The sequence below is a fragment of the Suncus etruscus genome, chromosome 4 (genome assembly GCF_024139225.1).
Source record: "Suncus etruscus isolate mSunEtr1 chromosome 4, mSunEtr1.pri.cur, whole genome shotgun sequence".
NCBI lineage: Eukaryota > Metazoa > Chordata > Mammalia > Eulipotyphla > Soricidae > Suncus > Suncus etruscus.
Window position 1 is genome coordinate 10,526,984 of NC_064851.1, and position 11,894 is coordinate 10,538,877.

Here is an 11,894-nt window from a genome sequence, read left to right on the forward strand (position 1 = left end):
TTTTGAATTTTCCAGCCTGTGCTCAGGGATCACTCTTTTTTTTTAGGTCACACCCAGCAGCTCTCAGAGGTTACTCCTGGCTCTATGCACAGAAATTGCTCCTGGCAGGGTCGGAGAACCAAATGGAATGCTGGGATTCGAACCACCATCCTTCTGCATGCAAGGCAGATGTGCTACCTCCATGCTATCTCTCCGGCCCCTCACTAGTAATCAAATTGGCCTTGGCTGCATGCAATCTTTTTGACCCCCCACACTATCTTCTTGACCCCCACCTGACATTTTCAAATTGTAAACTCTAGCTAATGTTGAAGGCAATCATGAGACTCATGACTAGTTCTCCTTTCAGCACACTGTGTGAGTTACTGACTAATCCTACTCTCATTCCCACATCTCTGATTGCCAATGTTTTGGGGTTTTTTTTTGGGGGGGACCACATCTGGTAGTGCTCAGGGCTCACTCCTGAATCTATGCTCAGGAATTACCCCTGGGCAAGAGAGATAGCATAACAGTAGGGCATTTGCCTTGCACGCATCCGATCCAGGACGGAAGGGGGTTCGAGTCCCGGCATCCCATATGGTCTCCTGAGTCTGCCAGGATCGACTTTTTTTTGTTTTGTTTTTGAGTCACACCCGGCTGCACTCAGGAGTTATTCCTGACTCTATGCTCAGAATCGCTCCTGGCAGGCTCGGGGAACCATATGGGATGCCGGGATTCGAACCACCATCCTTCTGCATGTAAGGCAAATGCCCTACCTCCATGCTATCTCTCTGGCCCCTTTTTAACTTGATTCTTTTTTTTTTTTTTTCATTTTTTTTGGGGGGGGGCAGGATCAAGTTCTGAGCACAGAGCCAGGAATAACCCTGAGCACTGTCGGGTGTGACCTCCAAAAAACAAAACAAAACAAAAACAGTAATCACTCCTGGCAGTTTAATTCATGATTGAACTGGGGTTGGCTGTGTGCAAGGCAAGCTCTCCCTGCTGTACTATTTCTCCAGCCTGTTTCTCACCTGTCCTGAGCCTTAAACTGCTCTCTGAAAATCAGACAACATTGTTCAACCCCTGAAGGTGACCCAAAGTGCAGGAGCCCAGGTTTTGCACAGGAGGTTTCCCAACAATCCCCTGATCACTACCAGATGTACTCCCCACAAAATAACGTGTCCAGGGCTGAAGAGATGATCTCAACATGTTTAAACTTTGTAGGCAGGGGGCCCTACAACAGGTTTGATCCCTGGCATGTGGTCTCCTGAGCACTGCCAGGAGCGACCCTCAAGCACAGAGCACAGAATAGTCCCTGAGCACCACTGTTGGGTGCCCTCACTCTCCCTCTCTCCAAGGTTTTCTTATTCTTTATTTTTGTTTGTTTGTTTGTTTTTGTTTTGGGGCCACACCTGGTGACACTCAGGGGTTACTCCTGGCTCTGCACTCAGAAATCGCTCCTAGCTTCGGGGACCATATGGGACACCGGGGGGGGGGGGGGAAGGGGGGTTCAAATCGTGGTCCCTCCTAGGTTAGGTGCATGCAAGGCAAATGCCCTACCACTTGTTTCACCACTCCAGCCTCGACCCTTCTAGGCCTGTCTTCAAACTTTTTTAAAGTGGGGGCCGGATTACAGTCCCTTAGAGAGCTGGAGGGCCGAACTATATGAGCTACTAATTCCTACTCACACTGCATATATCTTATATAAATAAAATGAAAACCATTTATAAATAAACAGATCATGCACCAGTATTTCAATGGGAACTGTGGGCCTGCTTTTGGCTAAAGAGTTGGTCAATGTCCGGTTCCATATTTGTCACTGCCAGCCGTAACAAGTGATGCAAGTGGGCATCAGTTAATCTTGATTGGGTTGAAGATTTCAGATGTTTCATTCTTGAAAAAATCTGTTCACAGGCATAAGTGCTACCAAAGATGGTTACCATTTTGAGTGCATGGTTCCTGGTATTTGGATATACACTGAGTGTATATGCTGGCAGGTATCTTGGCAACCAAACAGCGCTCACTGCTGACGGGCCAGATCAGACTCCTCTGCAGGCCATATGTGGTCCACGGACCGTAGTTTGAAGACCCCTGGTCTAGGCACTCTTCCTACTGTAACTGTTGTTTGGGAAGTATAGCCCAACACCAGTGACCGTGGCTCAGGCAGCCACCAAGCAAAGCTTCCCTCTGGGACCTGGAACCTAGGCAGGATGTGAGGGCCCAGGAAGATGGCTCATCTGACTGAGCATCGGCTTTGTGAGCAGGAGGCCTGGATTCGAGCCTTGGCACTTCATGGGAAACATCACCAAAAGCAGAGCTGGGCATGTTTCTCAAAAGAACAAAATATGTGACCTTTGTGCTTGGTTTCTCCTCTTCACATTTATCCTGTGTATGAGGACTTTATGCTGTTGCCAGGGGAGACATGATTATGATCCCCACCAGCAAAGGGTGGGAAAACCGGGGTGGCACATGAGATGGAAAGAAACAGCAGCCTTGGAAAAGGGGGTCTACTGCCTCCTTTTCTACCCACCTGGGTCACCTGGGGAAGATTTCAAAAATCCAAGGGCAATTCCAAGCAGGGATGTGTGACCCATTTCTCCAGAATGGAGAAATTTCTCTGAAGTAGGGGAGGTTCACACTCAGGCAGATGCAGGCTGAGGAAGCCATAGGCAAAAGAGAGGAAACACATAGCAGGCAGAAATACGGGCAAACGTGCACTTTACCTCTGGACAATTTCGCAATTGTCCATCCTCCACTTCAGGCCCAGAATCAGGATATTGCCATGGGGGTGAACTTGGACTTGCTGTCCATCTATTTTTTTTTTCCTTTTTTTTTTTTTTTTTTTTTTTTGGTTTTTGGGCCACACCCATTTGACGCTCAGGGGTTACTCCTGGCTATGTGCTCAGAAATCACACCTGGCTTGGGGGACCATATGGGACACCGGGGGATCGAACCGCAGTCCATCCGCTTGCAAGGCAGACACCTAACCTGTAGCGCCACCTGCCCGGCCCCTTTTTTTCCATTTTGGCCCACACCCAGTGATGCTCAAGGGTTACTCCTGGCTATGAGCTCAGAAATCGCTCCTGGCTTGGGGACCATATGGGATGCCAGGGGATCGAACCATAGTTCGTCCTAGATCAGCCACGTGCAAGGCAAATGCCTTACCACTTGTGCCATCACTCTGGCCCCCCATCTTATTATTATTTTTTTGCTATTCTTAGCACCTTTGTTCCCATGATGGAGTTTCTCCTCCCAAAGGCTCCAGCCATGGTCTGAGCCTGGAATTCTGCATCTCATGGGTTTTTGGGGCTCCTCTGAGGAGTCATGTGTCTCAAAGGCCTTCATGCCTTTGACTGGTTTAGGTTCCAAACAGTATTTTCCTCCCAATAAACATTATCTGGGCTTGCTTTGCCTTATAGGAAATCACTCTGCTTTATGGCTGGATAATGTCCCATCTAATGATGGCTTTTACTCAGTAAATCACTTTTCCTCTCTGTATTACTTATTGCTTAAAAGACCAACTATAGATGACTTTGTTTACTGTTTTATTTTTATTTTTTATATAAAATCTTTATTTTAGCACTGTGATTACAAGCATGATTGTAGTTGGGTTTCAGTCATAATATATATGACTTTTTTTTTGGGGGGGTGTCATACCCGGCAATGCTCAGGGGTTACTCCTGGATTTACACTCAGAAATTGCTCCTGGCAGGCTCGGGGGACCACATGGGATGCCGGGATTTGAACCACCATCCTTCTGCATGCAAGGCAAACACCTTACCTCCATGCTATCTCTCTGGCTCTAATATAGATGACTTTTAACCTATAAATAAATTCACTCTATAAATTGACAGATGGGTTTTGGCTTTGTGGGAGGAGGCAGATTTGTGATTGCGGTTACTTCCAACAGTACTCAGGCCTTACACTGTTTAGGGAATCACTCATGGCAGATCTCAGGGAATCATACATGGTCCCAGAGGTCTAACCAGGGTCAGCTGTATGCAAGGCCGAGTGCCATAACATCCCTGTACCATATTCCACCCTCACAGCAGCTTTATTTATGGAGAGCCCATTCGAGGCCAACACTTCCCTTTCTTCCTCTTCTGGCTTTGGCTTTTGGTTTGGGGGGCCTCACCCCTTGGTGCTCAGAGGCTACTCCTGGCATGCTTCGGATCAAAGGGTGCTCTGTGTCCCAGCTCATCTTGCTTTCACGGCCTCATCCCTTCTATTCTATTTTGTTTGTCTGTTTGTTTTGTTTGTTTGTTTTTGGGTCACACCTGGCTGAGCTCAGAGAGAGAGCACAGCAGCGTTTGCCTTGCAAGCAGCCGATCCAGGACCTAAGGTGGTTGGTTCAAATCCCGGCTTCCGGTATGGTCCCCCGTGCCTGTCAGGAGCTATTTCTGAGCAGACAGCCAAAAGTAACCCCTGAGCACCGCCAGTTGTGGCCCAAAAACCAAAAAAAAAAAAAAAGAAAAAAAAAGAAATCACTCCTGGCAGGCTTGGGGGATCATATGGGATGCCAGGAATCGAACCCACGTTCATTCTGGGTCTGCTGCATGCAAAGCAAACACCCTACCACTGAGCTGTCTCTCTGGCTCTGCCATCCCCTCTATTCTTTACTTGTTTACAGGTTTCTACCTACATGGCTTCTTCTGTGCAGAGGAGGAACTGGAAAGCTGAGATCCTATCAACAGGCCATTGAGTTGGGCAGAGGCTCCAGCCTGAGGGGATCTTGGTTCCCAGGTACCTGCAGAGCTTGGGGACAGCCTTTCTGGCGAAGAAGATGGGGGTCCTGCAATGGCAGGATGAGGGGAACTGGCTCATTCTCCAGTCACTCCTGCTCAGCTCCTCTCTCATGAGTCAGCTACTTCCTGACTGCCATCCTTCGCTGCTTGCTCTTGAGGACCATTGTCTCTAGCCAGCACCCACCTCATCCATGAAGCTGAGGCCTTTTGGGCCATGCATGTGGCCAACCTGAATTTTATCCCCCACATCCTATATGGTTCCCTATGCACTGCAAGGAGTGATTCCTGAGTACAGAGCCAGAAATAAGCCCTGATGAAGGTGGCCCGAAATGGAAAGTGACTGGGGGTCACTGGAGCACAGGCTGTGACTCTGGGAACTGCTCTGACTTTGGTCAAGAAATGTCTGTTCTGGGGCCGGGCGGTGGCGCTAAAGGTAAGGTGCCTGCCTTGCCTGCGCAGCCTTGGACGGACCGCGGTTCGATCCCCCGGTGTCCCATATGGTCCCTCAAGCCAGGAGCAACTTCTGAGCACATAGCCAGGAGTAACCCCTGAGCATTACCGGGTGTGGCCCAAAAACCAAAAAAAAAAAAAAAAAAGAAATGTCTGTTCTGGGGCCCAGAGAGATAGCACAGTGGCCTTTGCCTTGCAAGCAGCCGATCCAGGACCAAAGGTGGTTGGTTCGAATCCTAGTGTCCCATATGCCTGCCCCCCCCCCCCCCCCCCCCCCCCGTGCCTGCCAGGAGCTATTTCTGAGCAAACAGCCAGGAGTCACCCCTGAGCACCGCCGGGTGTGGCCCAAAAACCAAAAAAAAAAAAAAAAAAAAAGAAAAAGAAACATCTGTTCTGGGGCTGGAGAGATAGCATGGAGGTAAGGCGTTTGCCTTAGACTCAGAAGGACGGTAGTTCGAATCCCGGCATCCCATATGGTCCTCTGAGCCTGCTAGGAGCATAGAACCAGGAGGAACCCCTGAGCGCTGCCGGGTGTGACCCCTCCAAAAAAGAAATGTCTGTTCTGCTCTTGTCCCCCTGAGGAGGCAACATTAGCCTTCCTCAGACCTGCTGCTCCTGTCCTTCAGGCCTGATGACCTGACCTCAGAATCCACAAACACTGCACATAGACCATCAGCCTAGCAGTTGCTTCTAGTCAGCCTTTCTGTCATGTGGCCAGTTCCAGTGAGCTATCAAAGTGAAGACAGTGTGTGTGTGTGTGTGTGTGTGTGTGTGTGTGTGTGTGTGTGTGTGTGTGTGTGTGTGTGTGTGTGTGTGTTTGGGTCACACCCAGTGGTGGTTGGGGGCTAGTCTGGGTGCAGAGTGATGGAGGTCATGGCCATGGTGCCCTATGGATCTGGGACTGAACTTGAGCCTTCTGCAGGCAAAGCAGCTGTTCAGCCCATTGAGCTCTCTCCCTGGCCCTAGTACATTTTATGTTGGTTTGTTTTGGTTGGGGGTCAGTGCTCAGGATTTACTCCTGGCTCTGTGCTCAGGAATCATTCCTGGTGGTCATAAGGGATCATATGCAGTGCCAGGAATCAAACACATTCAAGGCAAGCAACTTACTCCTGTAATTCCTGGTTCCTCTGTCCATCTCTCCCCTCTCTCTCTCCCTCCCTCCCTCCCTTCCTTCTTTCTTTCTTTACTTCCTTTTTCTTTCTGTTTTCTCCCTCCTTCCCTCCTCCCCTCCCTCCCTTCTTCTCTCCCTTCCTTTGTTCCTTTTTTCTTTTCTTTTCTTTTGGGGAGGGGGTCACACCAGCAATGTGTGACTTACTCCTGACTATGCACTCAGGAATCACTCCTGGCAGTGCTCAGGGTATCATACAAGATGCCAGAATTTGAAAGGTCAGTCACATGCTAGGCAAACACCCTACTCATTGTAGGCTAGCCCTCTCCTCCATTCTTTTTTTTTTTTTTTTTTTTCTGGTTTTGGGTTACACCTGGCAGTGCTCGGGGTTTACTCCTGGCTCTACACTCAGAAATCACCCCTGGCAGGCACGGGGGACCATATGGGATGCCAGGATTTGAACCATCGTCCTTCTTCATGGAAGGCAAACGCCTTACCTCCATGCTATCTCACCGGCCCACCCCCTCCATATTTCTTACACTGTCTTCCATCCAGTACCATTCTCTCAACTCTGGCTTTGGGCCTGGAACTGGCCCCCTCTCCACTCTCCAATGTCCCTCAGCTCCCTGGTTGTCCCATCTGCTGAGACCTTTCCAAGGAAAATTCAATGAACTTAAGAGTTTCGGCAGCGTCTCCAGGAGCCTGGTGACTTCATTTAGCCAAAATGCTTCTTTCTAAAGGGGTCTTCTTGTGTGAGCCCACTGAAGCTGAAGACCTGGATGGCATACCCCTACCCAGGGTCCCCACCCATCTGAAAATGCTCCTATATGTCGTCAGGCTTTAGCCCTCCTCTTCTCTCATAGATGTGGGCACATTGCGTCCCGGAGACTCCGTTGAGGGGCAGCACCTGCCTGTTCTTCACGAGAACCACATATCTGCTCACCAGGTCCCGGTTCAGGGGTGCACTGGGCTGCCAGACCAGCCGAAACGACTTCTCCTGGTAATGAGGCAGTGGGTTCGGGCAGGGCAAGCATCTAGCAAACATATTGGGGAGTGGGTTGGGCAGGAGCTGGGGGCCCTTGAGTAGAAACCTTCCACCAGCTGAGATGTATGGGTACCTGTGAGCGGGCAAGGGTGAGGAGAGAAAAGAGAGATTAAACGGGGTGATCTGGGTGGAAGCTAAGGAGGGAAAGAATGGTCAGAGTCAAACAAAGCTTCCAAGCCTTCAGAGTTAGGATCCTGCCCCGCCACCCACCCCCATCAAGGCTGTTGTGTGTGTGTGTGTGTGTGTGTGTGTGTGTGTGTGTGTGTGTGTGTGTGTTTTATTGGGGAAATAATGTCTTTTGTAATGGCGGTGCTTAACTGGGAGCCACAGCCAGTGGTGTTTGGTGGCTACTCCCTCTTTAGTGCTTGGAGGGTCACTCCCAGTTGTACTCAGGACTACGGGTGCTGGGGGTGAAACATGGGGCTCCCACATATTGATCCTGCACCCCAGCCCTCTGAGTTCCCTCCCTGGCCTGAATTCATGCGTTTTTTTTGTTTGTTTTTGTTTTTTTTTGGTTTTTGGTTTTTGGGCCACACCTGGCGGTGCTCAGGGGTTACTCCTGGCTGTCTGCTCAGAAATAGCTCCTGGTAGGCACGGGGGACCATATGGGACACCGGGACTCGAACCAACCACCTTTGGTTCTGGATTGGCTGCTTGCAAGGCAAACACCGCTGTGCTATCTCTCCGGGCCCTGAATTCATGCGTTTTTATATGGTTAGACTCTGACTTTTGTTTATTTCTTCATTTTTGTTTTGTTTTGTTTTGGCTTCAACTGGTGGTACTCAGGGGTTACTCCTGGTTCTGTGCTCAGAGATCATTCCTGGAGGGGCTTTTGGGGGACAATATGGGGGCGCAGGGGATCAAACTCAGATTGGCTGTTACTTCCTGGAACTGGTGAAACGTAAACTCTGTACTGTAAAGGTGCTTGGAGCAGATGTTTATGAATTCTTTTTTATGTTGGTTTTGGGTTTTGGACCATAACTTGTGATGCTCAGGGGTTGGTTACTCCTTTTTTTTTGGGGGGGGGTCACACCCTGGCCAGCGCTCAGGGGTTACTCCTGGCTCTATGCTCAGAAATCGCTCCTGGCAGGCCTGGGAGACCATATGGGATGCCGGTATTCGAACCACTGTCCTTCTGCATGAAAGGCAAATGCCTTACCTCCATGCTATCTCTCCGGCCCCGGGCTGGTTACTCCTGACTCTGCACTCAGAAATCATTGGTGCAGTACTCGTGGCACTTTATGGGATGTCGGGGATTGAACTCAGGTCAGTTGCATTCAAGTCTTGAGCCCTCCCTATTTGCTATTGCTCAGACCCCCAAGTCCAAGACATTTCAAAAAGAGATGGGGGGCTGGAGTGATAACACAGCAGTAAGGCATTTGTCTTGCATACTGCTAACCTGGGATGGACCTGGGTTCAATCCCCAGCATCCCAAATGGTACCCCAAGCCTGCCAGGAGCGATTTCTGAGCACAGAGCCTTGAGTAATCTTAGAATGATGCCAGGTGTGGCCAAAACAAACAAAGAAACAAATCCAAAAACCAAACAAACAAAAGAGCAACAAAAAGATGGTTTTTAAATTGATCAGAGGAGTGGCAGTGAAAGTATTCAGACACCTCAGACACAGGATCCTGAGATGGAAAGGGGAAGGGGTCACCTGAACACAGATGGGGGTGAGGGGTGGGTGGGCCCCCGAGCCAGGAGCTCCTCTTACTTCTTGAAGTTCTTTGGGGGCAGGATGTGGCCATTGGCATCGAGTGGCGGGACCCTGGCCTGGCTCCTCAGTTTGAGCTTCTCACCCTCTCTGAGGATCTTCTCCGTCTTAGCAATCACCTGCTTTTCCCTGTTGGTGTCCAGGAAGATAGGCATGCAGTAGATGAAGGTCAGGAAGCTGTTGCTACCCAGCCGGGAGGGTGGGGGCACCGGGGTCTCTGCTGGGGCCATGCGGTGGGCATCGGTGTTGGTGAGCCAGCGCCAGATGTTGCTGTCGTAGGGCTTGTCAGGCCTGGTGGGGAAGGTGGCAGGCAGCTGGCCCACGTCCAGCCACATGTGGAAGCCCCAGGTGTGTTGGGCCGTGTCTTTCTCCGGCATGCGCACCCGGTGTTGCACCTCTGACCTCCTGTCCAAGCGCGACAGGGGCGTCGGGACTGTCCGTTGGTAGGTCTGCCAGTTGAAGCCAGGCAACTCGAAGGACTTGTCGGGAAGGATGAACTCACGCTCAGCCCATGTGCCCTTGTGAGTATTCAGGCTCTCCTGGCTCTGGGCCATCTAGGGAGTGGTCAAAAGAGCATGTTTCATGTGAGAGTGTAGGCCAGGACTTTGCAGGCCATGCTGAAAGGGAGGGTCTGGGCTGGTTACCTGGTGAATGGAGCTGTATTGTAGGTCGGGCATGCAGGTGAGTCAGGTTTGGGTTTGATCCCTGCCACTGCTGTGTGGGGCACTGAGCATTTCCCAGGTGCCATCCCCCATTTTTGTTCGTTTGTTTGTTTTGTATTTTTGGGTCATGCCTGGCAGTGCTCAGAGGTTACTCCTGGCTCTGCACTCAGAAATTTCTGGCAGACTCGGGGGACCATAGAGGATGCTGGGGATCAAACCCAGGTTGGGTTTCTCTCTGGTCAGCTGTGTGCAAGGCAAATGCCCAACCGCTGTGCTCACTCTGGCCTCCATTTGTGTGTTCTGTGTGTGTGTGTGTGTGTGTTGTGTTGTGTGTGTATTTTGGGTCACATCCCAGAGGTACTCAGGAGTTAGTCCAGGCTCTGAGCCCAGGAATCATTTTCGGCAGTGCTCAGGGGACCATATAGGATGCTGGGGATCAAACGTGAGGCGTGTGTGTGCAAGGCAAGTGCCCTCCTTGCTGTACGTACCAGGCCAGTGATCTCCAATTTTTGTTTTCAAAAAGAGATGGGGTGGGGCTGGAGTGATGGCACAAGCGGTAGGATGTCAACCTTGAGCATTCTAACCTAGGACCGACCATGGTTCAATTCTCCCAGGGTCCCGTATGGTCCCTTAAACCAGGAGCGATTTCTGAAAGCATAGCCAAGAGTAACCCCTGAGCATCCCCAGGTGTGCCCCCCCCCCAAAAAAGAGATGGGGTGGGGTCAGAGTGATAGCATAGCAGGTAGGGCATTATTTGCCTTACACATGGTCATCCAGGGTTCAATCCGGACATCCCCTATGATCCTCTGAGCCTCCCAGGAACGACTTCTGAGTGAAGAGTCAGGAATAATCCCTGTGTGCCACTGGGTGTGTCCCCCCAAAAAAGAGATGGAAGCTCTGGAGACATATAGGCATATAGTGGACAAGGGGCTTGCCTTGTATGCTGCTGGCTTGATTCAGTCCCAGGCACCCCATAAGGTCCTGAAATCCTGCCAGGAGTGATCCCTGAATGCAGAGCCAGGAGTAAGGTCAGGAGCACAGCCAGGTGTGACCCAAAAACCACAAAAATAAATAAAATGAGGCTCAAATGGGAGCAGTCCTGTCCATTACCCCACATAGACCTGGTGTTCCCCACAGCCTCACCCACTTCCCCACTCAGAGCTGGTGCTCCCATGATTCAGCTATGGCCTGTGCCCAAAACTGTATCTAAATGCTAGAACTGGTTGCTTCTAGAACATGGATAAAAGGTCCCCTTTCTCTCCCCTATTCTCCAGATCCACAATCATTAGAACAGCGTGCCACTACGGCCAGTAATGAGCCTTTACTCTGGCCACAAGCAGGCACTGGCCCCACCTCAAAGGAGCTTAGCATGAGCAAGACCTGTGAAGATGACCCACCCTGGGTGCTGAATGAGTCAGTGCTAGGGTCAGACCCTGTGGGCTCCTTCCTCTCCACCACAGGACTTCGCTATTATTGTAGATTCAGGGCCTCCCCAGGGGTACCAGCAACCACCTAGACTCCATCCAGCAGTGCTCGGGAGACCATGTGGTGAACCCAGGTCCCTTGCAGGTCTCAGGCACATGCTCTAGCCCTTTTAGCAGCTCCCCAGGATTTATCTAATCCTTGGACCCGTCTTTCCTTAGGCCCATTTCCCTAACTCATCTGGATAGCACCAGCTCCAGGAGGGTCTGGGAGCCACAGGAAGCAGATGGCAGTGCCCCCTTTCTCCCACCCCCACCCCGTTTTTAGTCCACTTTTTTTTTGGGGGGGGGCCACACCTGGTAATGCTCAAGGGTTACTGCTGGGTCTGCGCTCAGAAATCGCTCCTGGCTTGGGGGACCACATGGGGAGCCAGGTATGGAACCCTGGTCCTTCTTGGGTCAGCTACATGCAAGGCAAATGCCCTACTGCTGTGCCATCGCTCTGGCCCGGTCCACTTTCTGATGGGAGGCCCAGCTATGCCCAGCCAGGCTGTGGAAGAAGCTCTTGAGCCTTACCTGCAGGAAAGGTGCCCAGAAGTGGGCAGTGTTGTTCCCCTGGGAGTATTTTTGCTGCTTACGGGCCATTTTTCTTCTTGGCCTGTAGGCCTGCAGGGGCCGCTATGTTGGAAGCACTTGGAGGTAGCATTGTTTGTTGTGGGGTTGCTATGGTGATTCTTCAGCGGGAGTGGCACAGGGAGGAGGGCTTGCCCTTTC

The 11,894-nt window shown here is 51.0% G+C and overlaps 1 protein-coding gene across 1 annotated transcript; it reads right to left on the bottom strand.

Annotated features, from left to right (window-relative positions):
- Window positions 1-9,033: 9,033 nt before the first annotated feature.
- TEX52 (testis expressed 52) lies at window positions 9,034-11,765 on the bottom strand. The gene is made up of 2 exons (XM_049772123.1): window positions 11,697-11,765; window positions 9,034-9,591 (listed from the first exon to the last, which is right to left on the bottom strand). Exons 1-2 carry the CDS (start codon window positions 11,763-11,765, stop codon window positions 9,034-9,036), a joined length of 627 nt encoding a protein of 208 aa, XP_049628080.1.
- Between the last annotated feature and the right edge of the window lie 129 nt (window positions 11,766-11,894).

Bases quoted from the DNA above. Each gene is read 5' to 3' on its own strand.
- TEX52 (XM_049772123.1), bottom strand. From the start codon at position 11,765: ATGGCCCGTAAGCAGCAAAAATACTCCCAGGGGAACAACACTGCCCAC. The intron at 9,592-11,696 runs GTAAGGCTCAAG...ACCACTCCCTAG, and splicing joins TCTGGGCACCTTTCCTGCAG to ATGGCCCAGAGCCAGGAGAG.